General features: G+C 42.1%; 1 protein-coding gene and 1 non-coding gene across 2 annotated transcripts in view; both read left to right on the forward strand.

Moving 5' to 3' along the window:
- The window catches only part of LOC137967385 (lymphocyte antigen 75-like), a 242,690-nt gene that overhangs the window by 145,632 nt on the left and 70,883 nt on the right, over positions 1–26,175 (forward strand). The window contains exons 28-29 of the mRNA XM_068813925.1: positions 17,842–17,889; positions 19,978–20,131. Coding sequence (XP_068670026.1) covers positions 17,842–17,889; positions 19,978–20,131 — 202 coding nt within the window. The remainder of the gene's footprint in view (positions 1–17,841; positions 17,890–19,977; positions 20,132–26,175) is intronic.
- Trnap-ugg (transfer RNA proline (anticodon UGG)) lies at positions 5,624–5,695 on the forward strand. Its single transcript has one exon. It is a non-coding gene; the product is annotated as a tRNA-Pro (tRNA).

Consider the following 26,175-nt stretch of genomic DNA (forward strand, 5'->3'; position numbering starts at 1 on the left):
TTCACGCACAACCAAAGCCAAAGACTTCTAAAAAAGCAAGCCTTGATTTAAACTACGCGCCTTCGCACGGCCTGAATTTCCTCATTCACAAAAGAAAAGCCTTTACATCAAGAAGTGCACTTTGTGAAGTGTTTGGATTAATTGAAGACACCGTGATCCGTTTTACTTGTCATACTCCTTAACAAGGCATGCAAAATCTTTTACCTTATCAATATAGTCAGCTTGTTTTTCGTGGGTAGTGGTGATATCACCGTCCAGCCCTCACACGCCGATTGTCCGCATGTTCAGTCCTTTGCCGAAACAACATGAATTTTTAAGGAACCTATACCTGAAGGCCAACCGACCATAACGCGAGGTTTTCTTATTTTGAAGTCGCTCTACCCTTGTTTATATTCCACCCCAACTACCTTCAGCCCGCCATCCTCCAAGTCCAATGGATCATAGCTGTTGTCAAATCGAAGAAAGAAAACCCTATCCCTGGTCGTTAATGTGGTGTGCTATGTCTGAATTTGTCTCATTTTTTGTAATGATCCACGTGACTGAAGTAGCTGTGTTGAGGCAATTTTCGTCGTTGTAACGGGTACCCGATGGTCAACACCAGGACGGCCAGAAAGGAAAGTGCCATTTTGCAAAACTCCCGCTTAAGTAATTGCAACGACCTGAGGGCGTGACGGCAGCTTTCTCTGCAACGGCCTGTTGGTCTAGTGCATGATTCTCGCTTTGGTGCGAGAGGTCCCGGGTTCGACTCCCGACAGGCCCTTATATACCCAACAACTGTTCATAGATCGAACAACTTTCGGTCATTCCACGCCCCAACATACGGAGACCTCTTCTTTTGCAAGTGGAGGTAAACGTATCAAATTATTCATCAATTGGAAAGCTTGGCAATTCGTCTCACCCCGTGCGCATGATTAGTTACATAAAGCCACAAAACGTGTCACACTCTCGTTATAAACTCTTGTTCTTTAGCATCGGAGTTGTTAAGAAAACGCCACAAACAGCGCTGATAGACTTGTATTGCAACGCATTTTCATAAAACTTGACGTTTTAGTATTGTATGTGTATGTGTGTTGACTAGCATACCCCGAAACGTCAAGTTTTATAAAAATGCGTTTGGAATACAATGTTTATCACCGAGTTTGTGTCACACCCTAAAAAAAAAATTCGTTGTTGTTCATGATCCCAATTAAAGGAAAACCTACTGAAGCAAGCATAGGATGGTCACTTTCTGGTCGAGTTTCTTCTAACCGTAGGCGGCTGACATGAAGAACTCTCGTACTCCTAGATCAAGCGTTCACACGTGGTCTTGGTCTGGCACATTCCTAGTGGTCGATGGTGTCATATTGTGCCTAATCCCTTAGCTTTCTTCCACTTGATGCTCTCTTTCACTAATATATCGTGATCACAGAAGACGAGGTGCGAGCAAAACAGAGGAATGGAAATGAGAAGCTCAAGGCTATCGCGGTGGCTAACATTTAAGTGCAAATCGCATAATTATCACTTACCCAGCATGTTCGGGAAACGAGGAATATATAGCGCCCCTTCGTATGCTGAGAGGTAACGGTGATCAAAATCCGAAATCCTCCACAGACAGGCTGTTGGATTGTTACCAAGTTTCATCATGTTCTTGTCTGCGAGTTTTCTTGGAATGAAGAGCAGTTTTATCCGCTGTAAACTTCTAAACAAGTCTCTATTTCGTTCAACGATGGGAAATCTGTTCACGCCTGGAGAGTGGAAAAACATCACGGGACCATTCATGGCAAGTGAGAGTAAATGGAGCCCCATGGGGGATGAGATCACACCTGTTGATTTTTCAGGAAACGTGGATTCCCTACATTTTTGTAAAGCTGTTTAGTGTTTGCCCGGAACGCCCCTAATCACTCTACAGAGCAATATAAAATCGCCTCTTTCAAGGCAAAGACCTCACCCAGAGTCCGCTTTGCCGAAGGTGACGAACCACGTGATCTCCGATTGGCCTATTAGTCATGGCCAACCTTGACTCGTTGCCTACAACTGGCCTATGCCAATCAAAACTAAGCGTCCCTGGGTGGGCCTTGAAACCACCAACCTTTCGGTTAACAGCCGAACGCGCTACTAACCGATTGCGCACAGAGACCAGGTCTGACCGTTTGGTCGACGACAAGATGGACAAAACGTCCACTCAATCTTGACCACGACTCTGCGATGAGCTTTCTAAATTCTTGACGGAATTTTTCAATTTGTCATTTTAAGACATGAAAAGTAGCAGTGTTGACAAAAAGAACAACCCAGTCCAGAACCTGTTGTTAACGATTCTTTTGATTTCCTTCTAACTCATGCTCACTTAGCTTCGCATTATTTCCAACAGTTGTGACAAAACAATCAGCCCACAATGTCTTTGAAGAAATTTTTAACGTTCCTTTGAGACTTTGATCCATAATGGTAACCGTTGAGAGCATTTATTGTGGCAACTTAGTTACACTCAGTATCTTAATGTTTTTGTTTGTGACTGCTCTATTCCGCAGTATCTTTCGAGTTTCACGCACACCAAAGACAAAAGAATTTGTTAAAAGCAGCCTGATTTTAAATACGCTCTTAGCAAGCCCTGAATTTCCTCATCTTAAAGAAAAACCCGCCAGCATCAGAAGAGTGCACTTGTGAAGTTTGGAAATTGGAGAGCACATGATCCTTTTTAATTTCATACTCACTTAAACAAATCGCGCAAATCTTTACCTTTCATAAGTCGAGCTTGTTTTCGTAGTGTAGTGGTTATCACGTCCGCCTCACACGCGGGATGTCGCATGTTCAAGTCTGCCGAAAACAAAATGACCATTTTAAGGAGACACTAATACCTGAAGCCAAACGACCATAACTCGAGGTTCTTATTTGAAGGGGTCCTACACCTGTTTATTCCAGCCCAACTACCCTGCAGTTCCCGCATCTCCAAAGTCCATTGATCATCTGTTTTCAAATCGAAGAAAGAGAACCCTTCCACTGGTTCGTAATGTGGTGTGCTATGTCTGAATTGTCTCATTTGTTAATGACCACTGACTGAAGTAGCTGTGTTGAGGCAATTCGCGTTTAACGGTACCCGATGGTCAGACCCAGACGGACAGAAGGAAAGTGCATTTTGCAACTCCCGCTCTAGTAATTTGCAACACAGAGGGCGTGACGGCAGCTTTCTCTGCAACGGCCTGTTGGTCTAGTGGCATGATTCTCGCTTTGGTGTGCGAGAGGTCCCGGTTCGACTCCCGGACGGCACCCTTATATACCCAACAATGTTATAGATCAAAAATTTCGGTCATTAGCACGCCCAACATACGGGACACTCTTCTTTTGCCATGGAGGTAAACGTATCAAAATTTATTCATCAATTGGAAAGCTTGGCCAATTCGTCTCACCCTTGCGCAATGATTAGTACATTAAAGCCACAAAACGTGTCACACCTATCGTATAAACTCTTGTTCTAGGCCATCGTAGCTTGATTAAGAAAATAAACACAAACAGCGCTGATAAACATTGTATTCCAACGCATTTTCATAAACTTGACGTTTCGTATGGTATGTGTATGTGTGTTGACTAGCATACGAAACGTCAAGTTTATAAAAATGCGTTGGAATACAATGTTTATCACCGCTGTTTGTGTCACACCTAACTTCCGTTGTTGTTCAGGATCCAATTAAGAAACTGATAAGCAAGCATAGGATGGTCACTTTCTGGTCGAGTTGTCTTCTAAACCGTAGAGCTGGATGACATGAAACTCTCGTACTCATAAGATCAAGCGTTCACAAGTGGTATGTGACATTTCCATAGCTGGTCGATGGTGTCACTCTTGTGCCTACTCTTAGCTTGTCTTCCAACTTGATGCTCTCTTCAATAATATATCTGATCACAGAAGACGAGGTGTCGAGGCAAAAAAAAACAAGAGGATGGAAATGAGAAGCTCAAGGCTTATCGCGGTGGCTAACATTAAGTGCAAATCGCAATAATTATCACTTACCCAGCATGGTTTCGGGAAACGAGGAATATATAGCGCCCACTTCGTATGCGGAGAGGTACCGGGATCAAACCGAAATCTCCAGACAGGCTGTTGTATTGTTAACCAAGTTTAATCACGTCTTGTCTGCGAGTCTTTTCTTGGAATGAAGAGCACTTTATATCCGCTGTAAACTTCAAACAAGGTCTCTATTCGTTCAACGATGGGAACTCCTGTTCACCTGGAGAGTGTAAAATCACTGGGACATTCATGGCAAGTGAGAGAAATGGAGCCCCATGGCGGGATGAGCTCCACCTGTTGATTTTTCAGGAAACGTGGATTCCTACATTTGTTGTAAGCTGTTAGTGTTGCCCGGAAACGCCCCTAATCCACTCTACAGATCAATAAAAATCGCTTTCAAGGCAAAGACCTCACCATAGAACGCGCTTTGACGAAGGTGACGAAGGATCTTCCGATTGGCCTATTAGTCATGGCCAACCTTGACTCGTTTTGCCTACAACTGGCCTATGCCAATCAAAAAACTAAGCGTCCCTGGGTGGGCTGAACCACCAACCTTTCGGTTAACAGCCGAACGCGCTAACGATTGCGCCACCAGAGACAGGTCTGACCGTTTGGTCGACGACAAGATTGGACAAAACGTCCACTCAATCTTGACCACGACTCTGCGATGAGCTTTCTAAATTCTTGCGGCCATTTTCAATTTGTCATTTTTAAGACATGAAAGTAGCAGTGTTGACAAAAAGAACAACCAGTCCAGAACCTGTTGTTAACGATTCTTTGATTTCCTTCTACTCATGCCTCACTTGCTTCGTTATTTCCAACAGTTGTCGACAAAACAATCAGCCCACAATGTCTTTGAAGAAATTTTTAACGTTCCTTTGACTTTGATCCACTAATGGTAACCGTTGAGAGCATTTATTCTGTGCAACTTAGTTACACTCCAGTATCTTAATGTTCCATTTTTTGACTGCTCTATTCCGCAGTATCTCGAGTTTCACGCACACCAAAGACAAAGAATTTTTAAAAGCAAGCCTGATTTTAAATACGCTCTTCGCAAGGCCTGAATTTCCTCATTCTTAAAAGAAAAGCCTTACATCAGAAGAGTGCACATTGTGAAGTTTGGATTAATTGAGAGCACAGTGATCCTTTTTAATTTCATACTCCTTAACAATGCGCAAATTCTTTTACCTTTCACAAAGTCGAGCTTGTTTTCGTATCGAGTGGTTATCACGTCCGCCTCACAACGCGGAAGGTCGCAGGTTCAAGTCCTGCCGAAAACAAAATGCATTTTTAAGGAACCTATACCTGAAGCCAAACGACCATAACTCGAGGTTTCTTATTTGAAGTCTGATACACCTTGTTTATTCCAGCCGAACTACCTCTGCAGTCCCGCATTCTCCAAAGTCCATTGATCATGCTGTTTTCAAAATCGAAGAAAGAAACCCTTCCACTGGTCGTAATGTGGTGTGCTATGTCTGAAGTGTCTCATTTGTTAATGACCACGTGACTGAAGTAGCTGTGTTGAGGCAATTCGCGTTTAACGGGTACCGATGGTCAGACCCAGACGGACAGAAGGAAAGTGCATTTTGCAACTCCCGCTCTAGTAATTTGCAACACAGAGGGCGTGACGGCAGCTTTCTCTGCAACGGCCTGTTGGTCTAGTGGCATGATTCTCGCTTTGGGTGCGAGAGGTCCCGGGTTCGACTCCCGGACAGGCCCTTATATACCCAACAATGTTCATAGATCAACAACTTCCGGTCATATATCACGCCCAACATACGGGACAACTCTTCTTTTGCCATTGGAGGTAAACGTATCAAATTTATTCATCAATTGGAAAGCTTGGCCAATTCGTCTCACCCTTGCGCATGATTAGTACATTAAAGCCACAAACGTGTCACACCTATCGTATAAACTCTTGTTCTTAGGCCATCGTAGCTTGATTAAGAAAATAACACAAACAGCGCTGATAAACATTGTATTGCCGACGCATTTTTATAAAACTTGACGTTTCGTATGTGTATGTGTATGTGTGTTGACTAGCATACGAAACGTCAAGTTTTATAAAAATGCGTTGGAATACAATGTTTATCACCGCTGTTTGTGTCACACCTAACCTCCCGTTGTTGTTCATGATCCAATTAAGAAACTTGAAGCAAGGATAGGATGGTCACTTTCTGGTCGAGTTGTCTTCTAAGCCGTAGAGCTGGATGACATGAAACTCTCGTACTCATAAGATCAAACGTTCACAAGTGGTCTTGTGACATTTCCATAGCTGGTCGATGGTGGTCACTCTCGTGCCTACTCCTTAGCTTTCTTCCAACTTGATGCTCTCTTCAATAATATATCTGATCACAGAAGACGAGGTGTCGAGGCAAAAACAGAGGATGGAAACGAGAAGCTCAAGGCATCGCGGTGGCTAACATTTAAGTGCAAATCGCATAATTATCACTTACCCAGCATGGTTTCGGGAAACGAGGAATATATAGCGCCCACTTCGTATGCGGGAGGTACCGGGATCGAAACCGAAATCTCCACAGACAGGCTGTTGTATTGTTACCAAGTTTATCAGTCTTGTCTGCGAGTCTTTTCTTGGAATGAAGAGCAGTTTATCCGCTGTAAACTTCTAAACAAGGTCTCTATTCGTTCAACGATGGGAAGTCCTGTTCACCTGGAGAGTATAAAATCACTGGGACATTGATGGCAAGTGAGAGAAATGGAGCCCCCATGGCGGGGATGAGCTGCCACCTGTTGATTTTCAGGGAAACGTGGATTCCTCCATTTTTGTAAAGCTGTTAGTGTTGTCCCGAAAAAAACGCCCCTAATCCACTCTACAGATCAATAAAAATCGCTTTCAAGACAAAGACCTCACACATAGACTCGCTTTGACGAAGGGACGAAGTGATCTTCCGATTGGTCCGGTAGTCATGGCCAAGCTTGACTTGTTTGCCTACAGCGGGGCCTATGTCCATTCAAACTACGTCCTGGGTGGGCTTGAACCCACCAACCTTCGGTTGTATAAAACGTAACCTTTCCTTTTACATGTACATGTTCATTGCCGTGACTTTAACATCTTCAGTCACGGCTGCTCCCGTTGACCTTGTAGCTCAGTCGGTTTAGAGCGGCGGAGATCTAACTCGAAGGTCGTGGGTTCAATTCCACCCTGGTCAGAGTTTTTTTCTCTGTCCTTGTGTGGGCCCAATTTCCATCAGTAGGGGTAACGCTGACCTGGATCATATGGGATAGAAATCTAGCACTTCACCTTACACTCTATTCAGTTAACTCTGTTTAAAATATAAGTGCTACACGGCCAACGTTTGTATAATTGTAACCTTTCCATGTAATTTGGCATAGTGCAGAGTACGCAAGATTCAGGTTAGAAATTTGTGTGCTTTTCTAGAAATAAATAGTCTAATGTCAACAACGACGTAAAAGCAATGAGTTGTGTCTCTATCCTTATGCGATTTTTTTAAACGTATTTTTGCCTTTATTTCTTTCGCAGGTGTGTCATCGGATTCTGCTGAAACAACAAACGCTCCCAGATGAGTGCTCTGCATATTTTGTTGTTGTTGTTGGGGTTATTATCATGTTTATCGGCAAAACACATAAAACTCAAGAACAAAAGGTTATCGGCGTTGTGTGCAAAGGTGAGGAATCCCAAAAATAGCAACACATTTTGGCCAAAAACAGAATATAACCGGGGTGGATCTAGGGGGTCCAGGGGCATGCTTAACTGGGAAATTTTTGGATCTTAAACTCTCTAAAGTCCCCTTTCCCGTTTCCCGGACCGATTTCCGTAAAACGGTAGAAACCGGTATGGATCCGCCCCTGTATAAAGCTTTGATCTTACTTTCTTTCAAAACAAACACGAGGTTTCAATTTATTTCGCCCCACTTTTCTTAAATTCTATCTAGGGTTATAAAGCTTGTCAATTACAGGTTTTAAAAGATAGAAACAGTTTACATCGAGCTAGAACTATAACAGGCGTCCCAAAACTCAGTGCCTACAAAAAATATAAGGATTTGAATGGGAATCCCGATAAAAGGCTTAAGAAGATAATTATATGAAAAAATTTCTCAGTTAAAAACCCTAACCTTATTGCCATTGTGGGTAGCTTCCTTCTTGTGTGGATATTTTCCAGATCCGACGCGATTTTGAGCCATTTTTCAATTTCTCGGTTGTCAACAGTATAATAAAAACGCTAAGGCAGAAGCCACCAATTTGAGTCAAATACTCCAGGATAAAATGTTCCCACGGTCACAATTCAACATCAGAATCAGTTGACAAAGATTTAAATTTTATCCCAACCCACCGTCAACGCAATAGCAGTCCTGCGAGCGACCTCAGGCAGTAAAATTGCATTCAATCAGGCAAATAACCACACAAGAATATTGCAAGAAAACAGCTTTCGAAAGAGGTACTTTATCAACAGCAAAGTGGCCACTGCTTCGACCGTTTCGACCACGGCTTCGACAGCAGCAAGATCTGTTGCTGTGTGCTGCTCACTAGTATTTACCGAAAAAAAAAAAGAACACCAGTACTGTTAAGAGTACTAAGCGCGTGGGCTTGAAAAAAACGTCCACCTTTATACCTAATTCCGATGCTAGGAAATGAAAACTCAATTGCAGTTATAGATCTTCAAAGGTGTAATGCGCCCGTGGGAAGAATGACAGACTAGTTACTTAGCAACGGACGAAATGACAACTGAAAATCAGAGGCCATGGTACGTTGCGAACTTTTGAGGTCCCTAGTTCTTAGTTACTAGCTCAATGGGTGGACCGTCCCACTAGTTTTGCTGAGGTTCTAGGTGTGAAACACCTGTCCAGGACTTTGATTTTCAGTTGTCCTTTCGCCTATTGTCGAGCAACTATCGATGGTAATGAATTTATCTAGCACATTTCCTATTTGCATATTTAAATGCGCTTTACAAACAAACCATCTATGGGTGAGATCGGACATTAGCATACAACAGGCGCAGGTGGCAGCCGCTATCAGTCCATCAGCGATCTCACACAAATCTATGAATGAATGAAATGAGGCCTGACCACAGCACTGAGAACCCCATTCCCTACTCTTCACGAACAGCGTCTGGGCTCTTTAACGTCTCCCAGAATTAACCAAAAAGTGTAGTGAGACGGGGTCTACTAATTTCGTCCTGGTCCGAGAAGGCTAGAAAGTCTAACCATTGCCAGATGTTATCACAAACGCAGCACTGTCTTCTCAGTTTATTTACAGACTCTGAGTGTTGGTCCGACCGGAATTGAACCCTGGACCTCCTGGCCCCAGTTTTTCAAACGCAAGAAAAGAACATGGCCAATATCCAGCCATCTTGACAGAACAAGCTTGGTCAATAAAGGCTTTATTGTATGGTATAAAGATCAAAAAAGGATTATATCTTGCAGGAGCAAGTGAGAAATTCCGAGCGGGCAGTATAGCTCCATCTTGCCCGCTCGGGTAGCCAATCACAGCGCGGGATTCGGTTCATCTTGCTCGCTCACGTAGACTGCGAACGCAGGCGTATTTCCGGCGGTCGTTTCTCTCCCCCAAAAAAGCTAGTTATATAATAAGAATATATTATGAGTTCCGTTTCACATTGAGTGGTTATTTTAAAGACGACACTTTATTGGTCAGTTGGTATGAAAGTGGACCGTGCGGTCATGTTAACAACAGATAAATAGCCCATGAGGCGAAGCCGAAAGGGCTATTGACCCGTGGCCCTTGAGGGCGAAGGGTCTAATTGTTTTAGTATCACCCAACTAGTCGGACAGAAAAGGCAAAAATAAAGTTAGCACATGCAAGTTTCAAAAAAAAAGTTATTGGGAATAAAACGAAAGAAAGCGTCAAGCGCTTTTCTCTAATCGAGGACTATTAATAATAGTCCTATAGTAGCGTAGCCAATCACGGAACCCTGGTCCCACCTCAACCACTCACAAACTCAAGACATTCTCAGCTTTTGGATCCACCACCTACACAGTCCCGTTGCTCAAATCTGTTTAAAACACAACCAAAAGAATCCAGCTGAAGCTCACGCGCGATAACCACCACCTTCTCAATTTTTATCAACGGAAAAAAAAAACTAAATGGCCACCGTCACTCTACCCAAAAGGAAACTTCCACGACACTCCCAACAACCAGTTCAACCGCAAATGGAACACATTTCTCATCAAGCTGCTCACAAACATCTGAAACTTCTCATCAAAGGTAATGCAAAAAAAATAAGATAAACACCTTGAAAAGCGTGAAACTAACTAATCATATGGAACTTCTTCGAAAGATCTTACTCCTCAGAACTTTTTCCATTATACGCCTCTACTGAAAAACACATGGCCTTATCGCTCGAGTCTCCTGCTCAAGTAAACGACGCACTAATCTGAAAAAAAACACCCGTCCGCCACCCTTCATTCAACACCGAGCGCAACTACACTAATATATATACCTCCACAAGATACATGCTTCTAACCACAGCGTACATCTAATGTACGGTTAACCTTTCCACCATACCTATGTCCTCAATCAACACAATCTTACAGTTAGCAGTAACTTAGCTTTCCGTTTAGCCACTCTCATTTTCGCCAAAACTAGGTTTTGTAGTCACATCAACTTCATCGGCCGTTGCCTCAATTCTAAAGTCATTCCTAAAGGTTTTCGCTCGAACTTTCATCCGTCTACATTCTCTCACTCAAATCAGTATCTTCACCAAATTCGATGTGCGCAAAATTCTTTTTCACGTAATATTATGAGGATCACACAATTAGAGCTATGTGCCAAAAACGAATCGCACTTGACAAACAAATTCTTCATTGCCGCTCCGAACTTTCCAAAATCTGTCCAGCAATTTTAGTACAATCGATTCGCGCTAAAATCCGACAACTTAATTCTGGACTGTTTGACCATTTACACCAAACCAAGACTCTAAAACTTCAACAATTTAATAGGTCCGCAAATTACCGACGACACTACATTGCATAGCCATAATACCGTTATTACAATTCCAGAAAATCTCCCGCTTACTGACTCAGAGAAATCTGTTCTCAGTAAGGGCCTAAATTTTGTCCCTATTACCAAACGCACCAACGAATTTTCTATTAAGCAAGATGTTGAAAAATTCCCTCGCCGCGTTCAGTTAAAAGCCTTTTTTCACGACAAAGAGGATGATTCGGACACTTCTAATAAAGATATTTTTGAAACACTTCTAGTTCGCAATTCCAAATGGACTCCCCCAGAGGGACAATTTGCCTCTTTAGATTTTTTCACCAAAAAATGCCGTCACGACATTCACAAACTTAAATTCAATCGCAACACTAAATTTTCCAACCTTTCCTCGGAAGAGTGGGCGGCGCTTAAAAATCTTAGTAAACGCAACGACATAGTTGTCAAATCGGCCGACAAAGGCGGCGCGGTAGTTGTTTGGCGGTCCGACCTTTACCAAAAAGAAGCTTTGCGGCAACTTTCGGATACCTCGTTTTATGCCAAAATCCCTAAAGATCTCACTTCCAACAATCAAAAACTTGTCTAAGACACCATTCAAAATCTTATAGTTAATCAAGAATTACCGGACACTGCCACTAATCTCATCATCAACACCCCTAGAACTTCGTGCATTTACTTCTTGCCTAAAATTCACGAACCCAACAACCCAGGTCGACCTATCGTTTCTGCCTGTAGTTGCCCCACCGAACTCATTTCTAGCTACTTAGACAGGATTATGACGCCTATCGTCAAATCTTTGCCATCATACATTAAAGACAGTACACACGCACTACAAATTTTCCACGATTTCAATTTCTCCGGCCAAGACAAACTTATTTTCACCATGGACATTACATCTCTATACACAGTCATTCCTAACAGCGAAGGTCTTCAAGCACTTAAACACTTTTTCGATCAACGCACTGTCAAAGAACCTAGCTCGGAAACGCTCCTCCGCCTTGCCGAACTAGTTTTAACGCTTAACTGTTTTTCATTCGCCGGCAACTATTACAAACAAATTAATGGTGTAGCGATGGGCACAAGAATGGGACCTAGCTATGCCAATCTTTTTGTAGGATATGTTGAACACCAATTTTTTAATCAGTACAACGGCCCCAAACCTGAACTCTACGGCCGCTACATCGACGACTGCATCGGCGCTATTTCATCCAGCAGAGAAGAACTCGATCAATTTATAACCTCCGTCAACTCTTTTCATCCGGCTCTTAAATATACCTGGGAAATTTCGGAAACTTCATTGGCTTTCCTAGATATCAAAGTTTCTATTAGAGGCAACGTGCTATGTACTAGTGTGCACTACAAACCTACTGATTCACACAGTTATTTGTTGTATTCATCGTCACATCCATCACATGTCAAGAACTCCATTCCTTATTCTCAATTTCTTAGACTTCGACGTCTATGTAGTGATGACTCCGATTTTTCCAGCAAATCAGAGGAGATGTGCCAGTTCTTCGAAAAACGTGGCTATCCTGTCTCTGTGGTCAAAGCGGGCCATCATCGCGCCCAACAATTTGATCGACAGTCGTCACTACAAACGTCACAGAAAGATAAGAATGACAGAATTCCATTCACCCTCACTCTCCATCCTCATAATCACGCAGTCAAAAGCATCATTCTTAGTAATTTTAAATTACTTCAAAATGATCCCGAGACTGGTAGAATCTTTTCGCAACCTCCACTTATTTCATTCAAACGCGACAAAAACGTAGGCAACTTTTTAGTTAGAAGCGCGCTCAAAACCAACGAGCAACCCGGCACTTTCAAATGCCCGCGCTCACGATGCAAAACTTGATATGATGTGATATGATATTTTATTATTTATGCACGGTAAAATCATGAGCTAAGATTACAAACAATGCTCAAATCTAAATTACAAAAGGTAAAATTTTAAAATGATTACAATAAAATACAATTACTATAATACTATATTAATTCTAAAGCTGCTTTCCATGAATGCCGTGCTTTATACTAAAATATGTCTTTAATCAGATTTTTGAAAAGCCCAAGAGACTCTGCTTGTCTCGCGTTGAGGGGTAAGCTATTCCAGACAGTAGCACCTCTATAGCTGAAGCTGTTTCTATAATAATTTGTCCGCGGAAACGGAACATTAAGCTTTCTTTCAGAGTCTCTTAAACTATAAACAGATTCGCGGTTTGTAAATTTAGAACATAGATATTCCGGTGCTAGCCCCTGAAGAGACTTATAGACCATTGTGGCCAGCGCAATTTGTTGCTGGCTAACTAGATTTTTCCAGCCTAAAATTTTGAATAGCTCGCTAGCATTTGCATCAAAACTAGAGAAGGTCAAAACTCTGGCTGCTCTATTTTGCAGTTTTTGTAATTTGTCATGTAACGTGATACCACAGTTTCCCCAGACGACATTGCAGTAGTCAAAGTGCGGTTGAAGTAAAGCGTGATAAATAGAGCGCAATGGTGTCTGAGGAACGAGATGCCTTATAAGTTTGAGGGCTCCAATTCCAGAAGCTACTTTCTTTGTCAGTTTATCGACATGGCTACTCCAGTTAAGATTATTATCAATAAGCACGCCCAGGGATTTAGCAACAGAAACTTGAGTGATAGGAGCACCATTAATCTCGGGAATTGGAGGATTTGTGAGAGCATACAACCTCTGCCTTGATCCAATCAGCATAAATTCGGTTTTTGTCATGTTCAGGGTAAGTTTGTTTGCTATCAACCATTTTTTAACATTTTCTAGATCATGGTTAAGTCTTGATTCTATGTCGCCTGTATTGTCACCCGCATATGTTAGGTGGGTGTCATCTGCGTACATCCATGGCATACAATTCGTTAGACAGTTTGGTAGATCATTGATATATAGCTATATATCATTGATATATAGCAAAAACAACAATGGACCCATTGTCTTTTCATTGTTAACACTAGCAAGATATCGGGACCTAAGCGATCTGTTAAGATCACCGATCGTTTCACATGTGCCTCCGCAAATGTCATTTATTGCATAACCTGTACGTTATGCAATAAATTATACATTGGTGAGACAGGTAGACGACTAGGTGACCGATTCCGCGAACACCTTCGCGATGTTGAGAAGAATGACAAGGATGCATCTAAGCCAGTCGCTCGCCATTTTAATCTGCCTAACCACTCCAAAAAACACATGGCTATATGCGGCCTTTTCCTACATCTAGGTACGACGGAAAGCCGCAAGAATCTGGAACAACAATTCATCTTTCAAATCGGCACCCTTAATCCTCACGGTATTAACGAACGCTTTTCATTTAACTAATATATTCCTACTTTTCACGTTGCCATGTTACCACCAATAGCGTAGCTCCTACTCTACTATAAAAACTACACGTAACCCATAATCCCTCGATTCGCTCTGACGAAGGGCTAACGCTCGAAACGTCAGCTTTTACAATCTCTGTACGGTGGTCAATTTACATTATCAACTCCGTTGATAAACCAAATTTTTGTATACTACTTCCCCACCGACGCAGCACCACAGTTTCTTTAGAAACTACCCCTTCTTCCAAAAGAAATAGTCGAGCAGACGTCCTGCTGGTAAATAAATAAACGTTCAGGTTCAGTAATCAGTCCGATTGAGGTCTCCGTGAACAGGCTCATGGAAAAGCACACACTAAACACTTCAGTTCATCGATATCCTCATTTTCTCTTGATATCCTGCCATGTACCTTTAACGCTCATCACCTCGCTGGACGACAGCTTCGTGGACGCTCCAGAAGTGTTTAGCACTTTTGCCAGTTTCAAATAATGCAGAGCAGTGTGACGGCGGTTCCAACCTACATGGTCCATGGTCTCCGACTGTTCTATGCCCGACAATGCTAGAGTTATAGCACACCCTGATCTGAAACCATGGAGTGTTTGCCCGTTATCTGCCCCCATTTTCTTCAGATACAATTAAGCCGGGCCTCTGCAGCCGCCGAAGAAAAAAGGGGGAGTCCAAGATACCACCCTTGGGGGTCGTTGGGCTGAACAAAAAAACCACGAGTAAGATCGACTTTGATCTGCACCCCCCTCCCCCCCCCTCAACATCAAGATACTGCTCAATACCCCTAATGTGACAAACAGTCTTTTGCAGATTCCGTCTAATTTCAAACACGTTTCTGATCGCCATCTCGCATAGTTTTCCCCCAGATATGATTAAACAAAAGCCCATCATCATTAGGAAAACGCAGAATTTCGGGTACTTTCACTTGGCCCAAATCACCAAGCCGATCACCACTAAAGAATGCCGTCTTAAAGTAATCTTGATCCCGAGCAATAGTAAACTTGTGTAGGGGCGTGTTCGCCTCACCGAGGCGCCTATCAGGAAAAAGAGATAGCTGAGTGAGCTTATCCACGGAGAAGAGTGTAGCCTGCTTAGGTGTTATTCTGGCCTGTAATTGCTCCGCAGTTACCACTCGAAGATAATCCTTTACAGATTTCTCAGCCGGATTATCCAGTCCCAACCTCCTGTCCCATTCATTATCCCTCCCAATAGAGTGAAAGATCTTAACTTCCCAACATATGAATCGACAGTATTATATGACAACCGAAGTGGACAACCACAAGAATGTTTACTCCTTTCACCAATAAATTTGCAACAGTTACGGTAAACCTGAGTCCTGCCATCTTTTTCCTTAAATATAAGGAAACGACACAAACCTAGGGTGGTCACCGCGGCTAGAGATACGCACCCTGGTAGAGCGGACAAAAATGCTTCCAATTCCTTCTGCAATAATCCTTTCTGCTTGGAATAGCTGCTCGCCTGGTCAAAGTTCAGAAACTGCTGCAACCGCTTATCAATGGAAGAAAGGTCAATACTTGGCGGCCAAGTCGTTGGTGGAGTCAGGACCTTCCTCCGATATCCGCAACAATGGCAAAAACGAAAAAAATCACTCTCATTGGCGTGACTACTAACAGGACAACGTAACGAAGGGATAAACAACTTTGCCGCTGCAAGTAGCTCTTTGTTACCCTTGTAATCAAATAGAACTCCAGAATAAGCGCGTCCACAGTCACAAAGTCAACTTTTCCAGATAATATAATACACTAAAATTCAACCAAAAAACCCCAGAGATATCCCGGGTTTCCAGAGTGAGAGACCCATCCCTGCCTCGACGTACATCGGGGTCACCCTTAACGGCCATCTTCAAAGCCTTTCTTGCACTGTATTTTAGCAACGGCCACAAGTATTTTCTGGAGTAGGCATCTAAAACAACAACTGTTTGCGATTGTTCCATCTGCGTAAGGAACCGTAAAACTGAGCCGACAAAAGGCGAAGGCGGGAAAACATACGGGTGAAGCATACGGCTACCGAGCTGTGGCAGATACTGCTCAAAAAGGTTGACACTCGAAGACCCTTGGGATAGACTTGGCGTAGAGTGAGGAAGACTAATTCCAAATCGATCCTCCATCACGTTATAGTCCAACGCCATTAAATCAAACGTATGGCTAGTACAACCTCCAAACCCACATTTTATCCGTCAAGCAGCAATCTAATGGGGAGAGAAGGTGGGATGGCCCATCGGCTGGATTCTCGGCATATCGGACATAAGACAGACGCAGTAAGACATTCAATTCAGGCGGAGTCGCAAATAAGACCTTCAAGGCATTATTAAGAGGAGAACTCCTCCCCCCTTGGTTATTCCACGCGTGGATAACCGCCTGATTGTCCACCAACGCAGCTACTCGCACGTTACACACTTGATTTCGACAAAACCAAAGCATCTTATTAAATGCCATCGCTTCTTTTGTTGCTATATCCCAAGTTAGCTCCTCCCCAAACCAGTATTCGGAAACGTCCCGACGGATCGGGGAAAGGATTGTAGCCTCCCATCCTGAGACAGATGTATCCTACTAACACTAGAATAGTGACTGTCAAGAGCTTTGCTGACGTAGCATGGCTGTGCAGCCGCGTCGAGCCACAGAAAGAGCGCGAAAATTAAGCCTCGATCAGGTGTGTGTGTGTGAGTGTCTGACCTGGCTTGAGCCTGCAATCCAATCAACAACCAGTCCCTGGTCAGCGGTCAACTTCAAAAAAACAGCTGAAATCGATAAGGTCTAACTTGAGCCCACTATATAGTCACGTGATACTGGTCAGCGGATACCTTGTTTTGACAGGTGTCAATTGACCATAACATTGATGTCCAATATCAAAGATGTATGCTGTAAACTAGTTACAGTGTCAAATGGAGTATTGCTTCCTTGATGAGCTCTAAACTTGAGCCGGTGATATGGTTACGTGTACTGGTCACATTGGCATACATGAAGTGGCGGACGGACGTACGAACGGAGGTACTACGTACGTACGGACATTCATGACATCATGGCTATAAAACCAAATTTTCTCACATCGATGGGTTACCATATTTTCTTAACTATGGTGCTCCGCGCGCGGAGCTCCGCTAATATACTTAGGCGCAAGCTCGTAGATAGCTTTAAATGTAAGTAATATGATCCTAGAATTAATACGAGATCTTATCGGCAACCGATGAATGTCACACGAGATTGGAGTAATGTGGGGAAATCTAGGTACTTCATAGAAAAGTGCAGCGGATGCATTGATTACAGGCTGTAACTTATTCTGCTGGCAAACCAGTAAACCGTAGAGCATACTATTGCATTAGTCAAAACGACAAAGCATGCACTAGCGTTTAAGTCACTTCAGCTGACAAGGACTTACGAATATGCATGATGTTGTAATAGTATGCGCGCCGCTGAATGAAGACGCGTATACTTTACTAATTCCGTCTTAATAAAGTCCCTGTAGGGGAAATAGTAGACGCTCTGGGCCAGAAGCTAAACACTGTGGAACTCCCTTTTCAGTGGAAGAATTAGCCCTTTCATGCGTTTTGATAATTATATATATATATATTTTGTTTGTAGACACCGTTGTTGCAGCACCAAACACCATTGCCCCATCAACTGGTCCAAGTAAGTCCAAATATAAAGTCATTGTGGGACAGTCACATTGTATGAAGAGACTATATATTAGGAAGAACCTCAGAAAGAAGCAAGTTATTATTTTCGATCATGGCGGTTATGAACGTTTCGTAAGCAGTAACGAAAGGAAAGCAGGAAAAATTCAAGCCCTCGGTGAAATTAAAGTCACGAGTTATAGATTTTTTTTGATACTTCGTTTGTTTTATTCTTCTTCTTATCCCCCTCCTCCTCCTCCTCCTCCATCAATATCATCATCATCATCATCATCATCATCATCATCATCATCATCAAACGTGTTCCTTGCCCGGTCCACTGCTCTTGAGAAAAGGAAAAATATTCTACAGGGTGCAAGGGTATCCTCCTCCAAATCCTTAAAGGGACAATACGTCCCTTTACAATGAAGACATTTTTTTTTTTTTTTCTTTGTGCGATTGTTCTATTTTTTGAAGTCCATCTGGGTATTCCCATGTTTCAGCATCTCCCTGCAGCTTAGAGAGACAATACACTTTCCACAACAGGTGGGAAGTTCCGAGGACTGGCGACAACTGTGAAGTTCTCAACATATCGGGTAGATCTAAATTCCCATCTCGGGTCTACGCGGCCTGCTAGACAGTACCAAATGCACCAATCGCGATCGGTCTAAGTGTAACATTTGAGGAGTGAGTTTTTTTTTTTTTTTATCTCGGATACTAAGTCCTGATAGCTTTCGAGATTCTCCTTCTCAGTCCTGATGATATTCTGGTCCGCTAGCAAATCTATGTCAGAAAGTATCCACTCCTGTGTGTCTTTTTGAACAAGGGAGTGATATCTGGTCGATTGGGCTTCGGCACCTTTTCCGTATGGATTTTCATGTCTCAGGTTATCCTCACCTTTCCATACTTTGCGACCTGCAAGGGTTCATGGTCGTATCACGTTACTTTCTGCAAATCTCACAGTGTACCCGCTGGGTCACCTTGTCTAGGCTCTCTCTGGGCGAGTTTCTTGCATCCACTAATACGTTTGTACTGTTTCAGTGTAGTCACCACAAACTCGACACAATGATGTTTTTGGGGTCTTATGTATGCTCTATTTGAGCGCGTTAGATCTTTAAGCTTGTTCCTAAGAGCAGCCAGGATCAAGTCATCTATCTGTACAAGTCTTCTTATTCATAACGTCTTCCCTAAGCCATCGCCAGGGCTACCCTCCAGCTACATCTGATGTTTGTCACACAAACACTCCATGAAGTACAACTTCATCCTTCCATTTCTGGAAGTTTCTCTTCTTTCCCCAGGACTCCTCTGATAATCCTGAAGATTCTCCTCTTCCACGATCAATCCCTCCTTCCAAGAAACCTGGAGAAACTCTGTGCTCTCTCTTAGGTAGCCATGTAAGGATTTAAGTGTTCTCCCTCCTTTTACAATCTTTATTTGCAGACACAGTTACTATTGCACTATTGGTGCGCAGACAGCAATGAATTTCCAAGATACTTCTTCTATCCATGTCTACCCGTTCTTCCATTGGCCAATCAACAATACCGGCACTACGCCTGCAGTCCAGATATTGTTGCCACTTCCTGGCATTCCTTTCATCTCGGTGTTGAGAGTTTGGCCCAACTGTAGAATGCCTACAGGTATTTGGTCCCCTCTTAAGCTTCATCTATTTCCCGATGTGCTGGTCGTCTGATAAGTCTATCACACTTTTGCAAACTTGGCTTGTTCTTCTCATTTTCAAAACATTGCACATGAAATCTTGATATCTTGCGAGAGAATCCTTACCACCTGAATAAATGTCTAGTTGGTTTTCGCTAGCCCCATACATTTTCAAATCGTACAAAAAGAACTGGTTGATGATGGGCTTCATGTGCTTTGAAAAGCAGCCTTCATCTTTCGTAATACTAGGGTTTGTGGTACGTAGCACCATTACTTTAAACAGTAGTGATGACAAGTTGTCTTCGTGGCAAAGTCCGCTTCTGATATCAAACTCGCTCTCTTCATTATGTCAACACTGTCTTCTAGTTCACCGCGCGGTTGTTGATTCTAAACAATAAGCAATAACTAATAAATAAATTTGTATATAAATTTGTGTTAAACTGTCTTCTAGAGCTTAAAAGCTGTAAAGAAGGATGGATCAACTACGGCACGAGTTGCTACTTGTTTGTGTCCGACAACAGACAAACATGGTTGAATGCACAACGTATTTGCAAACAAGGTTTGAACGACGGCACGAAGGGTGACCTGGTTACTGTAGATGATCAGTAAGTATGATACGTATTGTAGCTAGGCTTAAATTAAAGGAAGAGCTTAACAAAGTTTCTCCTACTTTCGAACTAATGAAATTATTCTCAAGCTCTTTAAAACGCTCTAATAGGTTTTCTAAAGCTGATTGCTCCGCAAGTTGTGCTTCTTGCGGGATTGAAAGGACGAATAAAAGTATAACTCAGATAACTATGCAGTGCAGACATATTTTCCAGGTTATGCCATTTTATGATGGAAATTGCTCCCTCTAGCGTCAAGGTCTCGTGTGATAGTTTACTCGAAGAAATACTTGAGAAACGTTTTGCAAGTGGTTGTTACTATGTAGCAGGCATTTTCATGCTGCTATTCGTGTACTAGTGTAAAATACACTTTTTGTGAGTCAGTGTCACTACACTTCTCTCAAGTGCTCCCTACACGTCTCTCAAGTTGTTTTTGCAGTTTAAACATCAAGTGTCCTTGTGACCAAAAACATAATTCTCATTATTCTTTGGATTTCAAAACTATGTTAACTAAACACTAGGCGGCCAAAATTTTTAAGCCTTGATTTCAAAATGACACCTGTTTATATTATCTGGATTTTTTCTATTTAGTGGTCCGCCATTACTAACTTTAAGATCTTAAGAGAGCTGGATCGAGAAGAAAATGGCGTCAAATTAAGACTCACTAGTTTAAGAATGCAATGCGTCTGTACGCCACAGAATTAATATGAAGCACGGGAAATTTGGGCTTTCAGAATTTTTAACTCGCTTTTTACATATTTAATAAGCTGCATTCACACGCTGAAATTTTCACTTTTTTCCTGGATCCAACCCTTTGAGCTCCAATCGGTCAGTTTTGAACGTGCGTAATGGCGGCCCGTGAAATCTAAACTTACACTCAGAGTAAACGGCCTTTGGATAAAGATGAAAGCTCAAGATTTTGCCAGTCAGTCAACTCAAAGGTCAGGCATGCTCAAAGTCTGAAAAAAAAAAAGGAAAAAAGGAAGTGATTTTTTTTTAATTACAGGAGCACTTTAATTTGACTATAACATTTCTGTCATTCAAATGAATTGTAAGGATCCTACCTTGGTTTTGGCACTTATGTCCAGAAATGCACGCAATGGCGAAAATGGCAACAAATCGCCACATTCGCTTAAGTTTGCCTAATGGCGGAAATGGCAAATTAAAATGGTGACAATTCACCAAATTCCTCTAATTTTCCAGAAATGCCAAGTTGGTGAAAATGGAAAATGTGGCGAGGAATCGCCAAAGTTTGGCTAATATTTTTAGAAAACAGCATAAGTAGTTGTACGCGCTACTTTAGACCCAAAAACCTCGATCCCATGTGCATATATTAAAACCACGAAAACAATGGCCCAGGGCTTGCATAATTAAGGGAATGTCGCGGCATGACGCAACGCAGTGTAACCCTTACCCTAAAGTCACGGCTACACGAGCGATTTTTTGCTCGCGCCGGCGCCAGCTAGCGATGAAAATTGCAAGTGTAGCCACCCTTGAACTGGCGACACGACAGCTAAAAAAATCGCCAGAAGTTCAACTCATTCAATTTCTCGCGATTTTTTTTCTGCGACAAAATTTGAAAATATCGCATCACCGGCGCGAGCAAAAAACCGCTCGCCCACCATCAGATAATTCCGTAAATGGACGCATTTTTTAGGTAAGCTGTCGTCTTACTGCATGTTCTGGACTAATAATTTTAATACAAAACAACAAAGCCAACTCGTAAGAGAAGCCCTCTTGATTTTCCGTTCGCAATCATTTTGAACAACTTGCAGAGCTCTTTAAATGTGTAATTTAAATATCTCAACTCATCCACTCATAATTCTACGATTTATGATTTTGTATCCTTGCGATATAATAGATTTTCTATTCTATTTTTGAAAGCCCGTAGCTGAAAATGGTCGGCCATGTTCGATTTTTTACTGTACTCCAGGTCTCGCGCGGCATTTCAAAGTTGGCCGACTTCCAGGCGTGTATCCAAATGATTGTGATGTAGCGTCTGGAAAATTCTCCCATACAAAAGGAACGCGCCCAGAAAACGCCTGTTGTGCCAGTGTCCTTAACGCCAAAGTATCTCGAGGATTGTAAAAAGCAATGATGCAATGAGCATTAAAAGAAATGATCCGGGAAAACTTTCCTGGGGGAACAGGTTTTGTTTCAAATAGATAAAGGTGACTTCACAATGATGGGACACTGGTGAACCAATCCAGAATGCGCTCGTCATCGCAATCGTATTAAATTAAGATTGAATAGTGTTCATGTCATCATTCTATACTCGTTGAAGTAAATAAAACAAATAATAGTCTCCACAAACATCCAAGCTCAGTCCTTACAATGGTTTGTCGTTATAATAGGTAACTTCCCGTAGAATGTAGGTATCCATGCTATCCATGTCTTGGGAGTAAATCCGGAGCTGTCAAATAATTCACTTTCACGGGGCGATTCAAAGTACATGGCCACCCAATGCGTCCCAGGTTGGTTATGAGGGTCCGTATTAGCGATGATACCGGCCGTGTACGTGTTGATGACAGGTAGCCTATCCCTTGGGAATCCGCCTTGCATCAGGGGTGCTTAAACAGGGTCAAAAAGACAGGCTTGTCATTGTTCTTGGGACGTATGCATAAAGATCGCATTGCTTTGGGACAAATCGTTGACCACGTGAAGATTCGGCAATTAAATTGAGAACTGAGTTCGTCTGAGTTCCACATTTCAGGTACAGGTTCACGTTGCCCGTTCGATGTGGTATCAGATGATCGTGATGTCCACTTTCTGGCGGTGTCGAATCAAAACGGAGCAAGCCGTAACCGTTTTCCCAATCTAATCTGTCAACGTCAGGACAGTACCCACAATTCATGTCTCCACTTCCAGAAAACAGCGTCTTGTAACCATCGATCTTTTTTCCACCCGCGAGATCATGAGCCATGAGAACAAAGGCGTCGTTGTTCAAGTCCACTTTGACTTTGATCTCCAAGCCGTCAAGCAACAACTTGTCAATATCAAACACGTCATAAAAGGGTAGTCCGACGAACCCCACTTCTGCGCCATTGTTAGTAAATGTGGCTCTTTTATTCAGACCTTCATTACTTTCTGCTGCATTTTCCACTTCATCCATATGCCCGGCAGTGTCTTTGTGATACAGAGCTTTGGTCAAGTACGATTTCTTGGCCTGTTTCGTAAAGTTCAATAAGATCTTGATGTAAGCATTGTATGCTTGAGTGTCTGACTATTCTGTCACCAGCGTTTCGTTGATATTCATTGTAAACTGTTTGATGATGGAATGAAGGATGTTGTTAACCAGAGTGTACTTCTTGCCATCCTCTGTGGGCGTTTCATCTTGTTGGTAATCTTTAGCATCATTCGCAGCTCTTTCTCGTTAATGTCAATGTAGTACGCCAACGGCTTGATGACAAACTCGATCAGATTAGTTCCCGTTTCAACCGGTTCGCAATCGGCCCATTTGCTGCTGGCAATCCACACATCTGTCACCGGGACATAATAATAATAATAATAATAATAATAATAATAATAATAATAATAATAATAATAATAATAATAATAACAATAACAATAACAATAAGCTTATTTAAAATTAATATGGGTGGATAAATGACAATAACAGCTTATAATAACAATAATTAGTCATAGGCTAACTCTAATATATAAGAAGTAGATTAACAATAAAAAGGTGTGATTACAATTATCTAAAAATACTAGCTGTAGTAACTATAGGCCTCTCTCAACAAATGGGTTTTGAGCAGGCGCTTGAAATGATCTAAATTACTGGCATTACCGATATCGCAGGGGACATTATTCCACAGTTTGGGTGCCTCACAAGTAAATGAGTGGTCGCCCAAGGTAACAAGACTCTTAAAAGTAGGATATTTCAGTAATAGTGTGTTCGCAGAAGATCTGAGATTATATCTAGAGATAACTTAGGCTACAAGAGTTCTGATATATGCAAAGGGCAAGTCCATTTAGAGCTTTTAGGACAAGAGGTAAAATTTTTAACTGTATTCTATAAGTAATGGGTAACCCGTGGAGACTGTACAAAGTAGGGGTAATATGATGGAATCGACTTAAATTGCAGATAAGACGTGCAGCTGCATTTTGCACGCGTTGGAGTTTGTGCAGCTGGTTGTTAGGTAACCCACATAGGAGACTATTACAATAGTCCAAGGGACTGGTCACGAAAGCATTCACTAACATTTCTGTGCATTCTATATACTGAGAAACTTTCTAATTTTAAATAAATGGAAGAATGCGGCCTTACATATGTTAATTATGTGGGTGTCTTTTTTTAAATGTCTATTGAACCAGCACCCAAGGTCCTTGACTTCGCTAGCCGGTGTAATTACACTTTTACCGACTTACAGGGTGCCAGTGGTTACTTTAGCGAATTGTTGTCGTCCGCCAATGATGATGAACTCCGTTTTGCCATCATTTAATCTTAACCTGTCCCAGAGCATCCATTCCCTGATGTTGGCGATGCAGTGTTTCCTGGCCTCAACAGCAGCAGACTGCTCAGCGCTGGAGTCAGCGTTAATTAAAGGAAATTTATAACTGTGTGTTTATCAGCATAGGTATGCACATCAGGTAAGTGGCGCTCGCTGATCTCGAACAGTTTGCTAGCGTAGATGATAAATAGTAAAGGACCTAGGAAAGGTCCTTGTCACACACCATCCTTCATCTGAAAATTCGTTGACGTTCCGCCTTTGATAGAGATGGACTGGGATCTGTCGCAAAGATAGGACTCAAACCAAGAGTGCACCTGTCCTGCTATACCAAAGTCCGTATGGAGACAATCGTGTGATCTACAGTATCAAAGGCCGACATCTGCATGTTTCCAGGTATCCGGGAAACTTGTTTGTAGAGAGAGGTTGATCATCCTGCTAGCAACTGGTAGGAGAACATCAATACACTCAACCACAAAGGGTTTGGGCATCAGATCCAAGCTACAAGACATCTTACTGGATTTCCCGATAAGGCGTTTGATATCTTCTTCGATCAAGGGTGTGAATGAACTAAGCTGAGTCGAGCACAGAGATGGTGTCTCTGCTCAGATTTAGATTTATTTATTTTGCCAAGAATTATACATACATATATATATATATACACGAACGGCCATGTATGACTAAAAAGCGGTAATCTTCAACGAATAAAATCACTCTTGGTTACACACTGATGAGTGCAGGACAAACTAAACGTCCTGTACGAAACAGATCTGTATCAAAACCAGAGGCAAAAAAATGATCGTGTCCTGATTATTCATTCATTTATATATATATATATATATATATATATATATATATATATATATATATATATAAGATGTTCAAGACAATTCCGTTGGATCAGGAGTCTTTTTCCAGTAACACCAGGGTTCTACCATTAATACGGCCACACAAGCCCGTCGTTTTGATGGGCTACACAGGCTAGTGAGAAAACGAAAACTCTTTCGTCGAAAGCGCAGGTTACCGAATACAACGACTTCTAATGAATCACATCAGTTAGATCCTATCAACCTCTCAAACATGTCCATAAGCCAAGACCAAATCAATCTACTCAAGAAAGGACCATCTTTCTTCCCCATACCAAAAGACGTTGACTGGCAACGTGTATACGACGATTTGGAAGCTTTTGAGGTCCGCTTACGGACAGCAGTCTTTTTCATTGAAAATAGCCCTGAAGATAGTCAAGAGTCAACTGGTCACCTTCCTCAAGTTCCGAAAGAAAAGAAATGAAAGCCACCACCATCAAGGTATCCAGAACTTGAACTTTTTCTATCCAGTGTTAGGCGTGATTTGATAAATCCTCGGAACATTAAATTAGCTAGAGATAACCTAACCAAGGGAGAACGAGTTGCGTTAAAACAACTTAGAAATTCTGATGTGGTAATTCGGATACAAGATAAAGGTTCTCGCTTCGTCTTAATTGAGAAAGGGGAATACGAGGATAAAATGTTCGGTCAGCTTCAAAACCAATTGCATTATAAACCCTTACAAGAGGATCCTACTGTTACGCATTTGACTCGGGTTGAAAGCTGG

Source organism: Montipora foliosa, chromosome 8, assembly GCF_036669935.1.
Source record: "Montipora foliosa isolate CH-2021 chromosome 8, ASM3666993v2, whole genome shotgun sequence".
NCBI classification, from domain to species: Eukaryota; Metazoa; Cnidaria; class Anthozoa; order Scleractinia; family Acroporidae; genus Montipora; species Montipora foliosa.